Raw genomic sequence first — 23,418 nt, 5'->3', positions numbered from 1 at the left:
ATGCGCTGAAGCCTTTGTTAAGAGTGTCAGCGATTCACCTTAATGAATTTTCAAGATGTTTACTAGACTTAATATCTCACGAGACGCACATCTATACAAAATGTTATCTCGCTTTTATTAATCTATTTTTATGTGTGTGTTTCTCATTGAATGCATCAGGAGTCATAATATCTGCCCATGTGTTTTAAATTCAAAGTTAATTAATGTTTCTAATGCACTGCTGGGAAGAAATCAATATTAAAACATTTATATCCCGTCTGCGTGTATGGGATTTTCAAGACGAGACCACTTTCGATATTATTGTCTGTTTATTTTTTTATCAGCACATCAGACTATTCACGATACAGTTGCGGTTTCATTTATCCCTCGTCTCGCATATCTGTTTCATATCTGTATTGACTCTCCATTCTTCAGCTGTCATATTTAATGATCTTACGCATTAATAAAATCACAACAACGCCTCATTTTGTAACCATACAGACTTTTACAATGCTAGAGTAGATAAGGAAGAACTGTAGGCTTGTAGAAATGTTGGGGAAATTTGTTACCCAGTTTGTGAATATCCAGCTAAAGTATTTATTGTGATTTATTGTTTTCTACATAAAAACCTTGATATCTGTAATATTTACAGAGTAAGGTCGTGTCAAAGATTAAATCAATGATTGAAATCAAACATTTTAAAATTAGATTACGGGAGTCGGGTCACATTTTGATTTCGACAATAAACGATAGATTCAATTTAAAGACTTTAAATTCAGCTCTACTGTCTCTGTCTGTCTGCATCTCTCTCATCATCATTCTGCTTTGTCTCTTTGTATAGAAGATGGAAGGGAAGGAGGTATTAGTGGGCGTCCTGTTCCTGGTCTTTCCCTTCATCCCAGCCAGTAATCTGTTCTTCCGTGTGGGATTTGTGGTGGCGGAAAGAGTTCTCTACATGCCCAGGTTTGTGCGTATCAGTATGCGCCTACTCCCTCCTTATTTATTATCCCTGTGTGAGGATAACAGACAGTTGATAATGGTTTTCCTTTATGGTGGGGCAGTCGTAGCCTAGTGGTTAGAGGGTCGGGCTTGTAACCTGAGAGTTGCCGGTTCGAGTCTCAATTGAGGTGATCTGCAAGACACATTACCTCCAGTTTCTCATGTGTGCGTGTGTGTGTGTGTGTGTGTGTGTGTGTGTGTGTGTGTGTGTGTGTGCCCGCGTGCATGTTTTCATGTTGAGTGTGTTCAAATTTGGAGATTAAACCATAATTTGAACAATGAGGCATGCTATTTAATAGAGGTTGTTTAAAAAAATTATCTCATTAGCTTGAGTGTAGCGGTGACCCGACAAACACGCTCACAGACTTGAATGTAAACACGCATGGCATTCCCGAGTACTCTGGGTTAAGAGTAATGAGCGGTTTCTGCTTAATGAATTTTAATGGCCTGTGTTTGGATATGCCTAAACATTAGGCATCCTCTCTCGATGCATGCTGGGTGTATGAACGGCACTGTTTCAGCACTAACAGCAACAGTTATGAAATTATGACTGCACTGCGACCGAGAGGCCAAAACACACACATGCACACACACACACACACACACACACACACACACACACACACATTTAACACAGCTATGAGAGGAATGTGAGACAAACTCTTGGTCTCTGGTTCATATTCTTGGTGTTTATAGAGCAGATAAAGAAAACATAATGTTAAAGAGGCCATGGCACAAGACTTTTTGGGTGTGTCCTTTAAAATGCAAATGAGCTGATGAAATGCAAACACTGATGATGGTGGTTTGTTGTTATTAAAACTCAATTGTGCTTTTTTCTGCACTAAATGTCAGTGCTGTGATTGGATAGTGCAGATTAAAGGGGTGGTATTATTATAATAAGAGCTCCTTATGACATCATAAGGAGGGCCAAATTTCAACTACCTATTTTTTCATGTGCTTGTAGAATGGTTTACCAAAACTAAGTTACTGTGTTGATTTTTTTTCACATTTTCTAGGTTGATAGAAGTACTGGGGACCCAATCATAGCACTTAAACATGGAAAAATTTCAGATTTTCATGCCATGGCCCCTTTAACTATTAGACCCAAGTCATATTTTATTCTGCGGTCAAATAAGTATACAGCATAATGCATAATGCAGATATTTTCATGATAGTTTTAAGAGAGTACAACAAATACTAGCTAGCTAGTATGATGTTTTACAGTTCATATAGCATTATTTTTACATTACATATTTGCATAACAGTAATGATAATGATTCAATACATTCTGCCTATTAACAGACTTCATTTTTTTATATTTAAAATTATTTTAGAGTAAAATATGACAGATTTTGCTAGATTTACTATTTTAGTAGAAATTATAAAATCTTTTTAACAGAGGTTTGTAACGTTCCCTGTATGATATGTGCTACAGACCTGATGTCGCAAGAAAGAGGTGATGGTTGTTTTCGCCTAGGGGTTTAATCAAATCCCATAACTTACATTTGAAGGACAGATTCAAGCAATATCCAAGGATTATTATACAGACTTGAGCCCCTATCATATTGCAACAGGCTGAAACCACTTAAAATCCCTCGCAACCGCATTGCAACACCAAGGCAACATGATTTGCACTGGCTACTTATCCAACCAAATCCAAAATGCGAATGCACTGCAAGATTCAGAAGTATGGGAAGCAGTAAAAGTGTGCGTGAAACCACCACATGAGTCTTCATATATTCTGTTTGTGAAGAATGAGTGTTAAATGAGAAAGTGAGATACACTATGTGTTTCCTGAAGCAGAGGGAATAGACTGGAAATGTAAAGGAGATAAGAGCAGAATCCAAATTAAAGCCCAAAGGCTTTCTGGCATGGCATGTAACGCACTACCAGGGAATACGTTTTGTTTTTCCACACCTTCTGTGTGGGAGATGTGATTGTGTTTGACTTGAGCCAGCGTCTACTGATAAACAGTGTGTGGTAAAGTATAGATGAGCCTGTTTCCTGTGGCTAAATAAATGAAGGACGTTTTGTCCTCCTCGCGATTATCAAATATGTGTCTATTTTAAGATTCGTCAGCCTGCCATTGAGAAACAGTTCATATCTGTGTGTAAAGCCTAATGAGCGTTTAATATAAGCTCTTACGTCTGGTTATGACCCTCTTTCCATGTTTAAATGAGTCCTTTAGATGTTTGAAAACAGGAGTGCATTAGCAGTCTTAAAATGTACTGTTTGTGCTTTGATAATGATGTCTGTGTTATATGATCTGCACAGAGGACTGTTCAGAAAGTGTCTTATTAGTGTTCCTCATATTAGATTTCTGATAATAAAACCTTGTTTCTGTGTCTGCAGTATGGGCTACTGTGTTCTGGTGGTCCATGGGTTGAACAGATTGTATTCAGTGGTCAGTCGATGGGGTGCAGCCGCGCTTACTGTGTCCATGCTGGTTGTTCTTCTTCTCTTCTCCTGGAAGACCGTCCAACAGAATGAGATCTGGCTCTCCAGAGAAGCCTTGTTCAGGTCTGTGTGTGTGTGTGTGTTTATGTTTCATTGCCAAGATACTTTGGCTTAAATAAAGAGTTCATTCAGGAAGTGTTTGTTCCAGGATGTCTTTTATGAAACCTACATAGCCTACTATAAAAGTGGATCGTGATTTATAGTGTCAAGCTCCAAAAAGCATTTTAAAAGTGCAATTTATACAACGAAATGTGTGCTTTTTTCTACTGAAAAGAAAAGACATAAAAGTAAGTCATTGTTATGCATTGAAAGTCTTTCCATCCACCCAATCCGCTCAAATGATGACCGAATGTCATTTTTAGGTGAACTCTTTCTTTAATGCAGTATGTCATTATGTATATTGTGTAATGCTACAGTGTTGGTTTTAATTTCAATGTTAAGTTTTTGTCTCCGTGAGTTTTTGGAATGAATTTTGCATTAGTTGCAGATTGTGTTTTTAGACTTTCTTCTTTGGGAACACATGATTATGATTTAGGAGTTGTTTGTGTGGTTCAGGGTTCCTCTCTGTGGCCTCACTGTTTTGAACAATATCCTTTCCACCTACCCTCAGGTCTGGCATTCAGACGTTACCTCACAATGCTAAAGTTCATTACAACTATGCCAACTTCCTAAAGGACAGAGGGAGAAACCAAGAAGCCATTTACCACTATAAAACCGCCCTCAGGTATGTGTGTGTGTGTGTGTGTATTTGAGGGTGAGAGTGCTTAACCCTTAAAGGGCACCTATTATGCAAAATCCAGTTTTACAAGGTGTTTCGACATAAATGTGTGAACACAACCACACTACAATGAAAAAAATCCACCCGCTCCTTATTGTTTCATATTTATTAAACCAAAACAGTCTCATTAGAGATGCTGTTTTGATTCTTTTATCAATGTGAGGTCACATTGATAAAGCCCCGCCCACTTACAATCCTGCATTACCATAGTTTCCCCCTCAGCGAGTGGTACTCTGTCCACTAGATACTATTGTCTCAGACTGTATTAATCAGATCTATTTTAACCGAAAGCACTTACTGTCTGTTCTTAAGGAAGTAAGGAGCTGCAGCTCATTTGCATTTAAAGGTACAGACACAAAACAGCACGGTTTTGCTCCCACCCAAATTTGGACATGCTATAATAAATGATCTGTGGGGTATTTTGAGCTGAAACTACACAGACACGCTTGAGACTTATATTACAAGGGCCATGTTACACTCTTAAGGCCTGTTTACACGAGAACGCTCAATAGTGAAAACATAAAAATATGTGCCTTTCGTTTACATGGTGATGCCGTTTTTGGGGCTTAAAACGCAAAAAAGTGAAACCACCCTCCAGAGCGGAAATATTAAAAACACATGGATTAAGTTTTCCGTCGCTAGACGGATTTTCGTCAATTGCAAAATTATTAAAGTCACTTTTCATAAAACCGACATGTATTCACCTTTTTTAAGTTGGATGTGATCAAAGCCTGGGGGGGAGCCAAATCACGTTCCTCTCTACACTTTAAGTGTAATCACTACGCACCGACCGGATCCCCTCCGGGTTTTGTGGCCGTATCACGTTAAGCTGAGGTAAAACTTTATTTCAGCTAGCATGGACAAACTTATAATGCAGAAAGGCTCCGATGTTTTGGCGATTGATAAAGGTGTAAAGCCCGGAATACACTGCACGATTATTGGCTGTCCATGACGAAAGATTGCCATCGTGAAACTATCGTCAGGATTTCTGTGATCGTGGCTTTCCATTGGTGGTCCTATGTCGTACAATGAGAGAGGTTCAAAGACGGACGTTTTCCCGGTCTTGGGTCCAAAGATAGCCTACGATAGTTTTCTGACAGTGTCAGAAATTCGGCATGATCACCGCACAGTGTGTTTGCTGCTACGACCTGTGCGCTGGAATTTGTTTACCACGAGCGCATGCTGGTGACGTTGCGCAACGTGTGACGCTGACGCCGAAGCTTCCATGTCATCATCGTACAGTCTACATGCCTGTTCTACCCGAGTTTAAACAATCCATGTCAGTGTGATAAGGTAATGATCTTATAAGAGGACAAAAATCGTGCAGTGTATCCCGGGCTTAAAAGACCAATGGAGATTGACTTGGCTTAGCGAAATGATGAAGACTGGCAAGCCTTTCAGTTCGTGGGATAAGAAAACCAAACAGCCTGTATTTTGGGGGTAAATGATTTCTCACGTACGTGATCACCCGTGTCCCGTTTTTGACTGCTATGCTCATCAGGCCTGTTGCTGATACAACGGGTTTGTTAAACTCGTGGGTAAACTTAATGTGGTGCCACAAGAACCAAGAGGCAGATGACATCCAAATCCCGTCAGAGCGATTGACGAGGAATCATAATAGGAGACTGCTTCCGAAATGCTCTCCCGGCACTTTGATGTCATCCACCTGTCGGTTCTTGCAGTTTTAGTTTCAGTAAACAAGTGATTTTAAGCCATTCAAACACAAACAACAGTGCTAAATGCACCCGCTGTTTCTGTGTCAGAGCTGAACACGCAAGCCGCGGTTAGGTGGATGTCGGTTAGTAGACACGCCCCTTACTGCTGATTGGCTACAATTGTGTTTTGGTAGTCGGCCCGTCTCCTTTTCCAAAGCGTTTTTCAAACATTGCGCACTTCGCCTTTAACAACTGTCACTATGGTTACAGACATCCCGTGCGAATTGTACACGAGTTTAACTCGACTTACTCGTTCAGGGTTTATATTCATACATTATTTGTTTATGTGTACTGAATAATATAATATTAAAAAGTTGTATTTGTTCACATTAGTAAATGCATTATATAACATGAACAAACAATGAGAAATATAGAGTATATAAGCATTAATTAATTCTTGTTTATGTCATTACAGTAATTGACAGTTGTTCATGGTGCATTCACTAATGTTAACAGTTTCAACTTTGATTATTAGGAAATGCTAAAATAAATACATTTACCATTAATAAAAGATTCATTAAAGGTGGTGATATGCATGTTTTCTTTTTATATAGTGAGTTATTTAGCTGTTTCGCCTTCATCTTAAATGCCATGCAAACTACAGCTATATATGCAAAAAAATCTCCCCTTAAAAATGCTATTGGTCTCGCCTACATTAAGTTTTAGTTAAAGGAATATGACTTGGCCTGAAAAAAATTTCAGTCAGAAGAATTTTTTCACTTTAATCCATGAAAACAATCTACCATCACGTTCTCGTCTGAAGAGTAAAAACACAAAAGTCTGCTCACGGTGACTCTCGTTGCGTACGCGTTTACGTCACAGGCATACGCCAGTTCATGAAAATAACAACAAATATATCGGATTTTTCCATACGTCGGACCTTCAAGTTGCCATAACAGTTCTGATAAATATACAAGAGTCTTTCCAGGAGTTGTACGAAATATTCACAGCTAGTCTTACTGATCAGAGAAGGTGCATTAATTACCTTCATCAAATTGTTGATGCACCAATTTGTCGGAGGCAAACCAGACGGCTTTGGACAAGACCTGGAAGAACAAGGAAGAAAGGTTGTACGCAGGCGCGCACTTGGTGGTGTTGTGTGTCAGTGCTTCACATTGCCACCTAGCTGCCACATTGCCACATTGCCACCTACATCGAATATCACACACTTTTGGGTCACCATATGCATGCAGATTTCCCTCTCAAAACCCTCGTATAAACATGGAATTAAAAGTAATAACGCAACGCCACTTTTGCTCTTTCTTTTCAGATCGTTTCCATGTAAACGTAGCCTTATTTTTGACCCATAATGGGTAAATATTGGACAGAACACACTGCTGGGTTAAAAATAACCCAATGTTGGGTTGTTGTTATGGAACTATGGAGTATCATAACCCAACAGTTGGGTTAAAACAACCCAGCATTGGGTCAATTTAAACCCAGCGGTGTGTTCTGTCCAATATTTACCCATTATGGGTCAAAAATAACCCAGACATTTTTAGAGTATAGGTGCCCTTTAATCTGTTTTCCCAGCTGACTGGCAATTTATCCCATTGTAGGTCCAATATAAATATTTTCTGGATTAATTTAACCCAACAGCTGGGTTTGTTATTTTTTGACGCAACACTGGGTTGAAAAAAACAGCATTTTTTAGAGTCCAGTAAATCATCATGATTGTTTGGGTCTTTTATTCCTATAGAGAAGCTAACAGCACAGTATTACATATTCAACACACAATCCTAGGTCAATCCTTTTCTCTTAAAGGTCAAAAGGAAAATGTTAATTGACCATCGTAAAGGTTCAAAACAACTGAACACTGATTGATTGAAATGATCTCTATCTTTGTCTTTCTTTCTCTCTCTTTGTGTAGTCTGTACCCACGACATGCCAGCGCTCTGAATAATCTCGGCACTCTGACTCAACAGGCTGAGGAGGCTGAAATTTATTACAGGAAAGCGCTGGACATTAACCCTCAACACAACAGAGCTCTGTTCAACCTTGGAAACCTCCTTAAGTAATATATAGGCACAGTATTGCCATTTTGCTGTCACACTACCAAACAAAATCATTTTTCTAGTCTGTATTTCCCTCTTGTTAACCCATGAAAATATTCAAATGTCCTCAAGACAAGTTGCATTTAACTATTTACATTTTTTCTTTGTATTTGTCTTCCCCGACTGCATTTGAAAGCTTGGTATTAAGCATAAATGTTAAAACATTCAGGGGTGTTTTCCTGGACAGGGCTTATCCTAGTCCCAAACTAAAATGCATTTTTGAAGTCCTTGAAATCCTTGAAAGGAAAAAATTCAAGGCCCTGGGAAGTTTTTGAAAATATACATACATAGATACAGGTCATTGAAAGTGCTTGAATCTATTTTATGCAAGAAGTTTTCTGGAAAAAAAATCCATATTATTCCCTGTGTAGTGTAGGAGAATATCATCAAAATTCTAGACTTTTTAAGCACACGTGCTAAACTGTTCACTTTAAATGCTTATATCTTCTGAATGTGAATGTTGATTCATACCAAAATGCTTTTTGCATAGTTGTGTTTGACACATAAAAACGTCTCGGGTTACGTATGTAACTGTTGTTCCCTGAGAAGGGAACGAGATGTTGCGCCATACTTCTTGCGTCCCTGTAACGTCGTCTTTGGTAATATTTCAGATAGTGATATACTTCCTGGCTCCCGCGTCACCCTGTCTTTGTCATTAAGCCTCACCATTGGTTGAATTTGATATACACATTCAGACACACTTACCCCTGGAGGCGTCCCCAAACTGTCACCGCAGTGACGCAGCGCAAGTTCCCTCGAAAGAGAACAGTAACAATGTAACTTAAATGGTAACACGATGTAACCTTGCTCTTACTTGAAATGTGTCCCCACATTTAGTCCTTGAATTTGAGGGTATTGAACCCGGAAAGTCCTTGAAAGAAGGTCCTTGAATTTAAAGTTAACTAAGGTGTGGGAACCCTGTTTAATTTAAAAACCTTGTCCTGTTTCATTTTAACATATTTCGTTGACATTGTTCTGTCTTAAGATGCACACCTGTAGTGTTTTTTGTAAGGTATGTTTGTAAAAACGTCTTAAATGACCTAATACTAATAAGGCGTAGTACTGGATTTAAAGCGGAGTGCACAATGTTTGAAAAACGCTTTGGAAAAGGAGACGGGCCGACTACCAAAACACACTTATAGCCAATCAGCATTAAGGAGCGTGTCTACTAACCGACATCCTTGCCGGGTTGCGTATGTGTGGGGCGGGTCTTTTAAAAGAAGGTCCATATTCTATTGGTGTAGGGGTGATTTCAAATATCAACATTGGCTTTCAAACATTGTGCACTCCGCCTTTAACCTAAACCCTGTCCAGGAAACCGCCCCTCAGAGATACGTATGCTTAAAAACACAATTTGCCAGTAGGGTAGGACAATTAAATTCATTCACAATAAATTTTTTGAGAATAATCGTATATTTTAATTTATGTTTAAATATTACAGTAGTGAAAGAAAATGAGAGAATACTGTGGAGCACTGTGTGTTTGTAACCAGTATGTGAGGATGATGATGGTAAATTGTGTTGTTTTCTAGATCACAGGGGAAGGAGGAAGAGGCCGAGAGGATGTTACAGGAGTCCATTCGGTTTGGTCCACATTTCGCTGATGCGTACTCCAGCCTCGCCTCTTTGTATGCTGACCAGGTCTCTTTCAGGTTTTGTTATTCCTGTTACAGTGAATGACACACATTAACATCTTTTAATGCCTTTTATACCACGGGTCTGTTGAATGCTTTATTCTGATTGGTTGAGAACTGTTCAATGGGTGTTGATTATTTTTCTGTAAAACGCACACATAACCTGTCAAATGTCTTAAAAATAGGCACCAGAGCGATGTTTGTTGTATAAGAGGAATTATTGACTCCGGTCCTTTGAATTATTTGCATTGTGCCCCATTATGGGTGTGCATTATTTTTGAATAATTTAACGGTTCGTCGTCAATTATTCCTTACTTAAAAATTATGTATGCACTTATTTTTCCTTCATTTTTTTTGTGTAGGGACGTTCAAAAGAAGCAAATGAGATTTACACAAAGGGTATTGAGAACTGTCCAGAGAGTTCTGACCTCCATAATAACTATGGTGTGTTCCTGGTAGACACAGGTGAGAGGCATCTTTCACTTCTTTTTAATCTTTTAGCCAGGATGGTTGCTTATCTAGGGTGTTCAGGCTGGTTGCTAGGTCATTGGTGGGTGCAGTTGCTAAGATGTAAGATATCCTTGGTGGTAAGGAGCCCACAAGACTTAGCATTCTGATCCATTATAGATGTGTTACATGCTCTTTTTTCATTGTGAGATTTTTGCCCAAAAGTAATAGCACACCTTAGTATAAGATTAAAAAATGATACATTTTCTTTTACAGTACGTACAACCTAACCACAACCACTTTTATACACCTGCATACTACACGCTTCGCTTACTTTTAGGTCACGGGGAGCGTGCAGCGTTTCATTACCAGGAAGCTGTCCGTCTTAAGCCGGCTCACTATGTTGCCATGGTGAACCTGGGCCGCCTTCTTCGCTCCTCCAATGACAATAAAGAGGCGGAACTGTGGTACAAAAGGTAAGATGAGATCTAATGAAACAGTATATCGTTTGAAAAGTGTTGCCAGCTTACAATGAATAGAACAGCAACCTAAATTTTGGATGGGTGTGTATCCCACACAGGGCTCTGCAGGTGGTTCGTAAAGTGGATATCTTGACCCCTCTTGGGGCTTTATACTATAACACGGGTAGATATGACGAAGCCCTGGAGGTGTACAAAGAAGCAGCCACGTTGCAGCCGGACAGTACTGATATCTGGCTCGCTTTGGTAAGAAGTGCCTTTTATATTAGAGATGCACCAATATATCAGCCTATAATCTGTATTGACAGATAAAAGCTATTTTTTACCCTATTATTGGGGCAGATTATATCCTGGCAATCAAAAGGGGCAGAGAACGCATCAGGGACTTAAAATGGATGACAATGGCAACAGAAATACAGTTTGTATGCTCTGCGCTTCTAGGATTTTGTGACGTAATCATTTGAAACCAGCAGTAAAAAGCTAAACTATCAGAATCTGTCAATAGATGTCATTCAAAGTAATCGAATATCACTAATATACATTTTGTATCGGGGCATCCCTAGGAAAATTAATACATAACGTTGGGTGTCTAAACCGTGTAGGGGTAGCTATAGATGGCAAAATAAATACAAAAAAGGAGGGCCAATCAGAATTCAGCATGCACAGAGAAATAAGACAAATTGAATTTCTTCAAATGGAGTCTGTAGGTTCAGCGGTTCAAAAAAAGTAAATTGCACTTCACTTCACTTTAAGTTTCACTCGGTTCTGTGTCTTTTTTGTCTAAAACAGGGATACAAACACAAATAAAAAATGCTTTAAAAATCTGGTTTGTGATGTGATTAGATTTGACATCACTGGCTCAGCATCTTTAAGGAAGCTTTGCCTGCAGTGTATCTAGAGAGCAACATCAGCTTAATTGTGTCTCCACAGACCCTTCACAGTGATCCACATCACACAAGCGGGTCGTTTTTAACTCATTTTATCCCCATTTGTTTCGTCATCTATGCAGGCGCAGGTTTTAGCCATGGCGGGTCGGTCTACAGAGGCAGAGAAAATGACAATGGGCATTATTTCAAAGACGAGCAACTGCATTGAATGTTACCGCTTGCTGTCCGCCATCTACAGCAAACAAGGCAACCACACAGAGGTGTGTGTACACGTTTGCACAATCCTTTTAATTTTTTTCTTACAGAATAGGAAAACGCACGCTTTTTATTCATTTAGAGCTCTGTAAGTCAATGCATGTAAGAAATTCATTTTGCCATCTTGCAGTTTTGCTGTAGTCGGCAGTTCAAAGGAAACATTACTGAATCCCAGTGAGGCGCCTGCTTTTACGAAGCTTGGAATGAATTGTAGATAATTTCTCTTTATTACACATGGACTCTTTTTTTAACTTAATAGTTTTTTCCCTTAAAGAGAAATGTAAATGCTCCCAGGATCACATTTCCGAATGCACATTCCCAGAAAAAGTTCAGTACTATTAAACTGTGTTTTAAATGTGTGTGTGTGTTTCAGGCTTTAGATGCTTTGAAAAAAGCCCTGCGGCATAAACCGTTAGACGCTGCGGTGCGGGCAGAGCTGCATTTCTCCATGGGTAACCAGCTCAGAGAGATGAATGATCTTGACCAAGCCTTCCAGGTGAATTTACCTTTTACAGTTATCAGATAAAGGAGTCTTGAAACATTTTTTACATTCTTGTTTAGTGCGTTTAGCCTTAACCTCAGATGGCTGTGTTCCACCCACAGGCCACAAATTTTGCACATATTTTAAAACTTTTTATTATTTAAAAGCTGCTACATCTTTAACTTTTCCAAGGAAATACAAATCACTGGATTTGACAGTTTGTGAGGATTATGCACTGAGTGTTTGAAAGAGAAGTCAAAGAGAAGTCAAGAGTATGTTCGAGATCAGAACTAGTTACAGATAATCGAGAACCTAAATTTGACCTGTCAATCATCGTGCCATGTGGACCAGACCTACAGTAATGCTGACTGTCAAAAGTCTGGGTTGATGATAAATAAAATGTTACATAATTAAGTTCTCTCTGCACTGTTCCCCTCTATTGACCTGATACTTTCATCTTCACATACAGTATAAACAGTCTAGACTTCAGCTTGTGTAGGAAGAAACGTTTGTTTTCTGTTCTTAACCTCTGTGATCCCTACATCATTTAAAAAGAAATTTCAAAAGGTTTTCTGGTTAATAGGAGGGCTGTTGTGGTTGGATTTGTTCCAGGTCTCTCGCTGTAGTCCTACTTTTGTTTTGACCACCAAAGGAGAAATGAGAACAGCCTGGTCTCGGGTTTGCAGATCAACAATGCAAAAGTACTGAATTCTGCGGTGTGATTCAAAGCACGATTATAAAGCCCTGTGCAAAAACCTCTTTGCGGTAGTTTGACACCTTATCCGCTGGTAGAGTTTGTTAAATACCACTCCAGAGGTTATGAATTACCAAATGGATCACCAGAGGTTAAGTGCTGTTGAATGTATCACCTGCTACATATTTTGTACACAGTGTGTCATGTATTGATCTTATGTTTCCAGAGCTACAAGCTTGCTGTTGAGCTGAAACCCGACCAATCGCAAGCTTGGATGAACATGGGCGGCATTCAACATATCAAGGTATGATGAATGAGAGGTCTTCACAAAAAATATAAGGCATGTTATTTCATAATACTGTATATATATATATCCAGCCTTTTAGGACAATACGGTTTTAAATCACATTGAGACATTTTCCAAATAACAGTATGCTGTAAAATTATCTGGTGTAGTATAATACAATATAGTATAGTAGTGTAGTGCAGGATAGTATATTACCCTGTGGTATAGTACAGCATAAAGTACAGCATAGTATAGTTTAGTATTATACAGCATAGCATACTATAGAATAGTATAGTACAGCATAGAATAGTATATTGGTGCATAGTATAGTGTAGTATAGTACAGAATAGTATAGTATAGTAAAGGATAGCATACTTTAGTGTAGCACAGCATAATATACTATATCATAGTACAGTACAGCATAGCATAGTATATTGTTGCATAGTAGTATAGTACAGAATAGTTAAGTATAGTATAGTACAGCATAGAATAGTATATTGGTGCATATCATTGTGTAGTGTAGTACAGAATAGTTTTGTATAGTATAGTACAGGATAGCATACTTTAGTGTAGTACAGCATAGCATACTATAGAATAGTACAGTACAGCATAGCATAGTATATTGTTGCATAGTAGTATAGTACAGAATAGTTTAGCATAGTATAGTACAGCATAGAATAGTATATTGGTGCATAGTATAGTGTAGGATAGTACAGAATAGTTTAGTATAGTATAATACAGGATACCATACTTTAGTGTAGTACAGCATAGCATAATATAGAATAGTACAGTACAACATAGCATAGTAAAGTACAGGATAGCATAATTTAGTGTAGTACAGCATAGCATACTATAGAATAGTACAGTACAGCATAGCATAGTATATTGTTGCATAGTAGTATAGTACAGAATAGTTAAGTATAGTATAGCACAGCATAGAATAGTTTATTGGTGCATATTATAGTGTAGTATAGTACAGAATAGTTTTGTATAGTATAATACAGGATAGCATACTTTAGTGTAGTACAGCATAGCATAATATAGAATAGTACAGTACAGTACAGCATAGCATAGCATACTATAGTACAGGATAGCATAATTTAGTGTAGTACAGCATAGCATACTATAGAATAGTACAGTACAGCATAGCATAGTATATTGTTGCATAGTAGTATAGTACAGAATAGTTTAGTATAGTATAGCACAGCATAGAATAGTATATTGGTGCATATTATAGTGTAGTATAGTACAGAATAGTTTTGTATAGTATAGTATAGTACAGTACAGCATAGCATACTTTACCGTAGTACAGCATAGCATACTATATAGAATAGTACAGTACAGCATAGCATAGTATATTATTGCATAGTATAGTGTAGTGTAGTACAGAATAGTTTAGTATAGTATAGTACAGCATAGAATAGTATATTGGTGCATAGAATAGTGTAGTATAGTACAGAATAGTTTTGTATAGTAAAGGATAGCATACTTTGGTGTAGCACAGCATATTATACTATATAATAGTACAGTACAGCATAGCATAGTATATTGTTGCATAGTAGTATAGTACAGAATAGTTTATAGGGGTGGGAATCACTTGGACCCTCGTGAATCGATCCAGAATCGATTCTTAGGGTCCCGATTCGATTCAGAATCGATTCTTGACATACTAATTTGCATATCTGTGACGTCATTACCTCATGTTTGCTCTCAAAGCCAGATTAATGTTTGCGCTTTTGCTACTTGTCTCTGAACTGTCATACACTGTACTTTAATGCAGCTAAGGGATAAATAATGTCATCCTTATATACATATATGTCCTGTTTCTGTTGTAAGACATTAAAACCAGTAAAAATAGTAATTAAACGTGACATATTAGTTCTATGTGTTAACCGTCATTAACTTCCACGAACTGATGTGCGTCTAGCATCATCATTATACACAGTGATCGGCAGTATTACTGTATTTATATAATGCAGCGCATCCAGCGACTGAATAACAAACTAACTTATGTGCATATTTTTACAGAAGTATATTTATGTTATATCTAAACAGTTAGCGGATGGTTTAGGGAAACGCTATAAGCACAGTCAGAAGAGTCATGCGCTGTTTCTCCCTGCCGCTCACTGAACAGAGAAAAGGCAGAGAAAGACTATCCCAAAGTGTTTCTTGTTTTCTTGCAGTTTAGAATGAGTCAAACAGGGCTGTTCTAGATTTTATTTCTTTCTCTTCTGCTCTTGTAAGCTCCGCTATGCGCTCGTGCAGTGCGCGCTCTCTCAAGTTGTCTGTGTGTAGCACCGCTCCCCCACTTGAGTTCCGCCTTTTGCCTCTGATAACGTATTTTGTAAACTAACGTTTAAGAATCGATTCTTGACATTTGTGAATCGATTCAGAATCGGCCCACGTCCAAATCGCGATTCATCTAAGGATCGATTTTTTTGTCCCACCCCTAATAGTTTAGTATAGTATAGCACAGCATAGAATAGTATATTGGTGCATATTATAGTGTAGTATAGTACAGAATAGTTTTGTATAGTATAGTATAGTACAGCATAGCATACTTTACCGTAGTACAGCATAGCATACTATATAGAATAGTACAGTACAGCATAGCATAGTATATTATTGCATAGTATAGTGTAGTATAGTACAGAATAGTTTAGTATAGTATAGTACAGCATAGAATAGTATATTGGTGCATATTATAGTGTAGTATAGTACAGAATAGTTTAGTATAGTAAAGGATAGCATACTTTGGTGTAGCACAGCATATTATACTATATAATAGTACAGTACAGCATAGCATAGTATAGTACAGGATAGCATACTTTAGTGTAGTACAGCATAGCATAATATAGAATAGTACAGTACAGCATAGCATACTATATTGGTGCATAGTATAGTGTAGTATAGTACAGAATAGTTTAGTTTAGTATAGTATAGTTCAGCATAAAATAGTATATTGGTGCATAGTATAGTGTAGTATAGTACAGAATAGTTTAGTATAGTATTGTACAGCTTAGAATAGTATATTGGTGCATATTATAGTGTAGTATAGTACAGAAAAGTTTAGTATAGTATAATACAGGATAGCATACTTTAGTGTAGTACAGCATAGCATAATATAGAATAGTACAGTACAACATAGCATAGTAAAGTACAGGATAGCATAATTTAGTGTAGTACAGCATAGCATACTATAGAATAGTACAGTACAGTACAGCATAGCATAGTATATTGTCGCATAGTAGTATAGTACAGAATAGTTTAGTATAGTATAGTACAGCATAGAATAGTATATTGGTGCATAGTATAGTGCTGTATAGTACAGAATAGTTTGGTATAGTATAGTTCAGAATAGCATACTTTACTGTAGTACAGCATAGCATACTATATCGAATGGTACAGTACAGCATAGCATAGCATATTATTGCATAGTATAGTGTAGTATAGTACAGAATAGTTTAGTATAGTAAAGGATAGCAGCCTTTAGTGTAGCACAGCATATTATACTATATAATAGTACAGTACAGCAAAGCATAGTATAGTACAGGATAGCATACTTTAGTGTAGTACAGCATAGCATAGTATATTATTGCATAGTATAGTGTAGTATAGTACAGAATAGTTTAGTATAGTATAATACAGGATAGCATACTTTAGTGTAGTACAGCATAGCATAATATAGAATAGTATAGTACAGCATAGCATAGTATATTGTTGCATAGCATAATATAGTGTAGTATAGTACACGATAGTTTAGGATAGTATAGTATAGGATAGCATACTTAAGTGTAGTACATCATAGCATACTATAGAATAGTACAGTACAACATAGTATAGTATAGTACAGCTCATTATAGTGTAGTACAGTGTAGTAAGTGTAGTGTGGCGTGGCATAGCATAGCATAATACAGCATAGCGTTGTGTAGTATAGCACAGCACAGTGGTTTTTAAAGTAATTTTAATTGAGAGAAATTATCAACAGAAGGAATATTTAATATTGCAGTATTGAGAATTTATTTTTCCTATATTGCAGCAGTAATGAGGTGAAATTATCATGACAATGCAACAAAATGTTATTAAATGTTATTCGTAAAATGTTATTCTTTGCTTTTTTGGGCAAAATATGACCCAGATATTTCTTGTGTGTGAGATTCACCCGAGCACTCTGACGCAGGGTTGTGTATAACTTTTATTTTCGCATGCCTGTTTTTTCAGGGAGACTATGCTGCAGCAAGAATGTACTACCAAAGAGCCCTTTTACTCTCACCCGACTCAAAACTGCTGAAGGAAAATCTGGCCAAGCTGGATAGACTGGAGAAAAAAATACACGGGACCTAAAGGAATGACGTGACTTGAGCTATTGGCCAAATCACAGAAGAAAAGTGACCAAGAGAGATGGGTGGGCGTGGGGCAAACTAAGACATGCAAACTACAGCTTTCAGGACTCAGGAGATGATAAATGGCTGCTCCCAGCCCTCCAGACTCTATAAGAATTTAACCAATCCAAATGGCTGATGTTTTTAAGCCTCTCCATCCAGGGCTGGACCGCACAGATACCTCTGACCTCAGCGCATCACCGCAGTTATCTCACGGACCCACATGTCCTCCGCACCAGTGTCCACGTGTGTTGTACCCAAAGCCTTTTTACTCTTTATGAAGTGTTTGGATGATGAGAGCCTCTCTATGACTTGACTAGATTGAAGGGTCCACTTTAGATAATGGGGCTTTTTTAAATCTGCACCTTTCAAGTGTTAAAACAGAAGAGGGTTTTTTTGGGATCCGCTGGCTCTCGACAAAGCAGCCGTTCCGCTCGACCGCCGAGGCTCGATCGGCTTCACTGATTGCAAAGCCTCGGAAAGCATTTCAGACCAAATACTCTAAAAGCTGTTAGAGATGACTGATGCTTCTGTGGGTGGTCTGCTTATATTTTGCATCCACTTGTTTCAGTTCTTACAAGCATTTTGTGAGTGATTTAAATGAAGGAAAACGTGTTTTATCATGTTAATATTTGATCTTTTTTGTTATACATGCTATTATTGTTGAATGTATTGTGACCTAAAGGCATATTGACCTGTGCAGTGAATTACATATCAAGAATCCTCATATAAGCTGTAATACTGAAGACTCTTAATATTCAAATCACAACATATCCTTGAACTGGGTCACCACGTCATTAAATGGATTTTAATCTGTTTTTATTGGTGGCCAAAATTTGTCATGCGGTACTTTCGATTGTGCCGTAATCTTTGCACTTACATTTGGTTGCCATAGAAACAGTCATCAAGAACATTTCTTGAATTCAGCAGCCGTGCTAAACATGTCATACCAAGAAACCAATGAGAAGTAATGTATCATTATTTAATAAATATCATCCAGTATCTGTGGTTTTCTCTGTGTGTGTGTGTGTCTGCCTTATTGAATATGAATTGGCTTTTTTACTTAGTGCAACTGTGCTTCTGTGAATCCATATAGGTACATTTGCATCAATACCTACACAAATACACAGATTTAGCTTTAAAAAAAAATTAAATACCCTCTGAAGTGGCTTAAAATGTGCAGTTTTGTTTGATGCATGATGTAATTTCCAATAAAACAGAAAGTTAGGGTAAGACCTATTAAATTACTCCTACCTCTTTTAAAATAGAGCCTTGAATCTGATGACAAGTGCATGATAAAAATCATTGATCAGTATTGGTAAAAATAAAGACATCTGAATTTTGTCAATGTTTTGGCACACACTAGTTTATAGATATCCTTAAGGGTAACGTATACTAAAAGCCAAAAATGTAATTCATATGGACTTTAAAGCACTTTCTCGTTTTAAGCTATGTTTATAAGCTATGTCACTGTTAAATGATTGCAATTAATAATACAGAATCATTGAATATTAAAGGTGGTTGAGGCCACAACATGCATTCAGCCCAATGAGCAATGCAAAACCAGTTTGACAACCAATTTGAATGCATTCAGATTTTGAGAGATACTTTGTAAATAAAAAAACATAATAGCAATAGCTTTAATTGAGGATGTATAAATGGCATTTCTGAAAGTACTGCTATTTCAGGAAAGAATGTTACAAGAATGCACTGGGCTGTGGTTTCTCATTTTAAGCACAGTCTTGGCTGACCTCTTGTGGCTGAAACCTAAATTGCTACCCTCAGGTTAATTACTCTCTGATTGGTTTACAGGTGTCATGGGATTTATATCTGCTTTGTGAAACCCTCTGCAGTGCATCATTTCTCCTTCCATTTTTAACTACAATCATTTGTGAACATGTGTATGAAATATTTATTCTTTTTAATCTTCTGTCTGATTTTGTGTAATGCTGATCATGGTGAGATCTAACAATTTATCATTTTAAAACATAATAATCTAGTGCTGATCTTGATCATATGTTGACCTAAATCATGATTTACCTTTCCATGTCCGAAACAAATGCTAACGTGAGCTTATCATCTGACACAGATTGCATTTTTGACAAGGGCTGCTCCGGTGAGACAATATGGCATTTATCATAATCCTTCAGTTCTCATTTTATTTTAACCCTAATCCATTGAAAAAAGATGTCATGTAATTTGAGGATCAGAAGATTACACTCTTAAATCTGGCTTGTATGGTTTATGCTGTGTTTTACAGACATGGCTGGTATACGTGAATTCAGGATTGCGGAAGATGATGAGGAGAATCGAATTATAGGTGGTCAGGAAGCGTGGGCACATTCCTGGCCATGGCAGGTGTCTCTGGACTACTCTGATATGCAGGCATGTGGAGGGGCCATTCTTGATCTGCAGTGGGTCATCACGGCTGGCCACTGCTTCAGACGGTAAGTCAAAAAATATGTCTATCAATAACAGGAGCACCATTGAAATTGAAGAGGACATAACTGGTTTATTTTGTAACATTTAACTGCATCCTGGACATCACCAGTTATAAAAAGCCATCGCTGTGGACCGCAGTGGTAGGAAGACACAATTTGGAGAATGCTAATGAATCCTGCCATCAAGTAAGAGTTTGCTTTCTGAGGCTGGATTTAACATATTAGCTTAACTGTCACGTGTATGTTTTGTTTAAAGTCTGTAGGGGTGGAAAAAATCATCGCTCATGAGAACTTCAAACAGAAGACAAATGAGAATGATGTTGCCCTGCTGAAACTTCAGAGTCCACTGCAGTTTAATGAATGTGTGAGACCTGTTGCTATCTGGAACAGTGACGTGCTGTCTCAGGAGACGTGTACCGTCACTGGCTGGGGTGCCATTAGAGAAAGTAAACAGCTTTTTTTACATTATACTGTATGACTTTATGTTCCTGTAGTTTTTGATGGTGATTATTTCGCATTCACTGTGTAGATGGTCCTCGTGCCTCCAGACTTCAAGAGGTCAATGTAACTGTTTTTAAGCCAGAGACATGTAACCAGTTTTACAAAGGCAAAATGCACGAGTTTATGATGTGCGCAGGAGCGGACGCTGGTGGAACGGATGCTTGTCAGGTAAACATTTGCTGGTGGTATTAAAAAATAATGTTGGTCTGTGTGATTGAGTCGTGTGCTCTAAATCTTTGTTCAGGGGGACTCCGGTGGTCCCCTTTCTTGTTTCACAGGCGATAGGTATAAGCTCCTCGGGGGGGTCAGCTGGGGGGTCGGATGCGGTCGGGCAAAAAAGCCAGGCGTCTACACTAAACTTTTTCATTACAAACAATGGATTGATTCTGCAATACATGGTACGAATTTGAATTGACTTTAAATTTAAGAGTCAGTGACTTCTATAACGCTAATGTCATCCTTAAAGGGGAATTCATGGCAGAAGAATCACGAATAGATTCAGCCGGTAAGACTCTCTTGCTTTCCATTGTCTTAAGTCTTTGTCCATGTCTGTGTGTGTTAACGCTGTGCTTTTAGCTCAGTGTGGGCAGGCCAAGGTGGACCCCTGTCCACTGCCCAGTGGCTTGGCACAGTTAGTGCCCTCTGTGGATGGCACATTTCAGGTGGACAATGTAAGCGAGGCATGTCCTCACTCCTGGCCTTGGCAGGTCAGCCTGCAAAGTCATGATGCGCATTACTGTAGCGGCATCCTCGTTCACCCATATTGGGTACTGGCACCTCGCCACTGCTTTGCCAAGTAATTTTCAATACTATTCCTTGGTCATTTTTAATTTGTATATCATCTTCAGTGTCTAAACTGATATTCTGTGTGTTTGTCTCTCAGGGTTGGAGATGTTGTGTTCTTGGGAGCTCATGATCTCAACTTCATGTCTGGCCAGACATCAGCTGTGAAAAGCGTGCAGAGTCTGGCTTACGATGGCAGCTTCCCACCTGTCTCTGACCTCTCCATGATCCGTCTAACTGTCCCGGCTCGAATAGGTGGAAAATCTGCCAAACATCCAAATCTGTGTTTTTCTCAGTGTCTCCACAACAATTTAAATTCTAGCATGATCCGATATGTGTGCTACATCTAGGAACGACGATATTCCCGGTGTGCCTACTGGAAAAAGATGACGAAATAGTTCACGAAGACGGGTCTTCTTGTGTGACAACAGGCTGGGGGCCGAGTAAAACTACATGTGAGTTGACTTTGACTTTGATCAAGTTTGTAAAAATACAGAAGCAGTAATAGTTATTCCTCTCTCATGTTAGCGGACCTGAACCCTGATATTTTGCATATGGCCAAAGTAAAATTACTTTCTGAGAAAGACTGCAAAGCTGGCTGGGGGGAAATTGTCAGCAAGACGTTTCTTCTGTGCGCAGACGCAGCAGCATCCACATCGTGCTTGGTACAGTGTGTTAGTCATTTCAATACCTTAGTGTTTGATATAAAACGCATTCAAATTCTTAATTTTTCAGGGGGACTCTGGTGCACCCCTTGTGTGTCAGATAGATGGTCTCTACTACCTTGTTGGACTGGAAGCAGGGGGAGGCAAGAGATGCGCACCACTGAAACCAGCTGTATTCACCCGAGTGTCGGCATTCTACTCATGGATACAAACTTGGGTCAAAACTTCCTAAAATCTGTAATAAAGCATATTAAATATTGTATACAGTCTCCTTGTGTCGCTCAATTACTGATCTAAATGTGTGCCCCTGTTCTGCAGAGCCTTGGGTAGTGGACAAGTCCACCTGAAAGAGAAATGTATAGCCTATATTGTACAGTATGACTGTGAGCCAAAGGAAGGCATTGGAGTCTCACCGCTCTTAGCAGAATACGTGATGTAGGGATATACAGTGGTCAAATGTTGATTTTAAGGAACAGGGTCAGTACAATATTGTGTTCAAAAGTAGCTATTTGTTCATAACATCGCTGCAGGAGAAATAAAAAATCAATCTATCTGAACGGCGCCCTCTAGTGGGGATTTATGTGAATTAGATTTCTGTAAGATGGGGAGCAGGAAAAATGCAACTATTTAAAAAATAATACATTAACAATGAGTACAGTTTCATTACCGGAGCCTTCTAACACACTTATTGGGGAGATATGTTTTACTGAAAAGAAAGGAAGAAACCATAAAATAAGAGCTTTATTCATTGAGAATATTGTGTGTGCTCCCTCTGCAGTTTCATATTGGAATAGCCCTTTTCATCATTTAAATTGAAATAAGATATGATCATGGCAACAAAGATTTTTACCAGCAAAGTAAAAGAAGTTTCTTTTAAATTACTTCACAATATAAACCTTACCAAAGAAAAAAAATCAGTTCTGATTTTAACACCAAATGAAGTTTGTCAGAATGACACTGAAACTCTTCCTATATGTTTTGGTCGTGCAATTATATTCAGCAGTTTTGGAAATACTGGTCTGTTCATCTCAAACAAGATTGTTAAACGTTTTTTATGATCCCTAAAATTTTTATTTTTGAAATCTTTGAAGGATATTCAAATGCTTGTTTTATAATAAATCTGGGCTTACTATCTTTTTCTTTTTTCTTGATCTAAATCTTTACATTCTTACAAAAAAAAAAAACTAACTCATGGCTATGTATACTGTGTTAGACTTGATGAGAATATTTACAATGCACTTATGTATTACTTACTGTTCTTGTGTTGCTATAATTGCCTCTATTGTTTACCTCATTTGTGAGTCGCTTTGAACAAAAGCTAAATGCCTAAATGCTAAATGACTAAATGTACATGTAAATTTGATTCTGTATTTGTGTAAATTTTATATAAATAAATGCATATACATAAATTGTAAACCATTTTTTTATTTTTACAACAGATAAAACAGCATTTAAAGACAATTTTATTTTTTCTTAACAAGAAAGCACTCAGAACATGCACA

The 23,418-nt window shown here is 38.0% G+C and overlaps 2 protein-coding genes across 3 annotated transcripts in view; both read left to right on the top strand.

The window, feature by feature from the left end:
* Positions 1–18,528, top strand: part of tmtc1 (transmembrane O-mannosyltransferase targeting cadherins 1) — a 41,651-nt gene extending 23,123 nt beyond the window's left edge. Inside the window, exons 9-20 of the mRNA XM_055191194.2 lie at positions 821–942; positions 3,331–3,498; positions 4,046–4,159; positions 7,799–7,942; positions 9,514–9,622; positions 9,978–10,080; positions 10,403–10,538; positions 10,643–10,787; positions 11,551–11,688; positions 12,057–12,179; positions 13,085–13,162; positions 17,366–18,528. Coding sequence (XP_055047169.2) covers positions 821–942; positions 3,331–3,498; positions 4,046–4,159; positions 7,799–7,942; positions 9,514–9,622; positions 9,978–10,080; positions 10,403–10,538; positions 10,643–10,787; positions 11,551–11,688; positions 12,057–12,179; positions 13,085–13,162; positions 17,366–17,488 — 1,503 coding nt within the window. The 3' untranslated portion in view covers positions 17,489–18,528. The remainder of the gene's footprint in view (positions 1–820; positions 943–3,330; positions 3,499–4,045; positions 4,160–7,798; positions 7,943–9,513; positions 9,623–9,977; positions 10,081–10,402; positions 10,539–10,642; positions 10,788–11,550; positions 11,689–12,056; positions 12,180–13,084; positions 13,163–17,365) is intronic.
* Positions 18,529–19,328: 800 nt separating this feature from the next.
* On the top strand, positions 19,329–22,228 carry ovch1 (ovochymase 1). 2 transcript variants are annotated; one of them, XM_055191200.2, is made up of 13 exons: positions 19,330–19,484; positions 19,616–19,642; positions 19,787–19,973; positions 20,078–20,153; positions 20,224–20,413; positions 20,497–20,636; positions 20,713–20,866; positions 20,935–20,973; positions 21,045–21,264; positions 21,352–21,506; positions 21,602–21,706; positions 21,780–21,916; positions 21,987–22,185. In XM_055191200.2, the coding sequence occupies exons 1-13, from the start codon at positions 19,424–19,426 to the stop codon at positions 22,146–22,148; spliced, it is 1,653 nt and encodes a 550-aa protein (XP_055047175.2). In that variant the 5' UTR covers positions 19,330–19,423; the 3' UTR covers positions 22,149–22,185. The 2 variants fall into 2 exon arrangements, with proteins under 2 accessions (XP_073728845.1, XP_055047175.2); XM_073872744.1 differs by lacking the exon at positions 21,780–21,916 and having other exon boundaries at positions 19,329–19,484; positions 21,987–22,228.
* Positions 22,229–23,418: the final 1,190 nt, after the last annotated feature.

The sequence above is a fragment of the Misgurnus anguillicaudatus genome, chromosome 1, assembly GCF_027580225.2.
Source record: "Misgurnus anguillicaudatus chromosome 1, ASM2758022v2, whole genome shotgun sequence".
Lineage (NCBI taxonomy): Eukaryota > Metazoa > Chordata > Actinopteri > Cypriniformes > Cobitidae > Misgurnus > Misgurnus anguillicaudatus.
The sequence above is the reverse complement of the archived record's forward strand: the minus strand, read 5'-3'. Positions and strand labels throughout refer to the sequence as shown.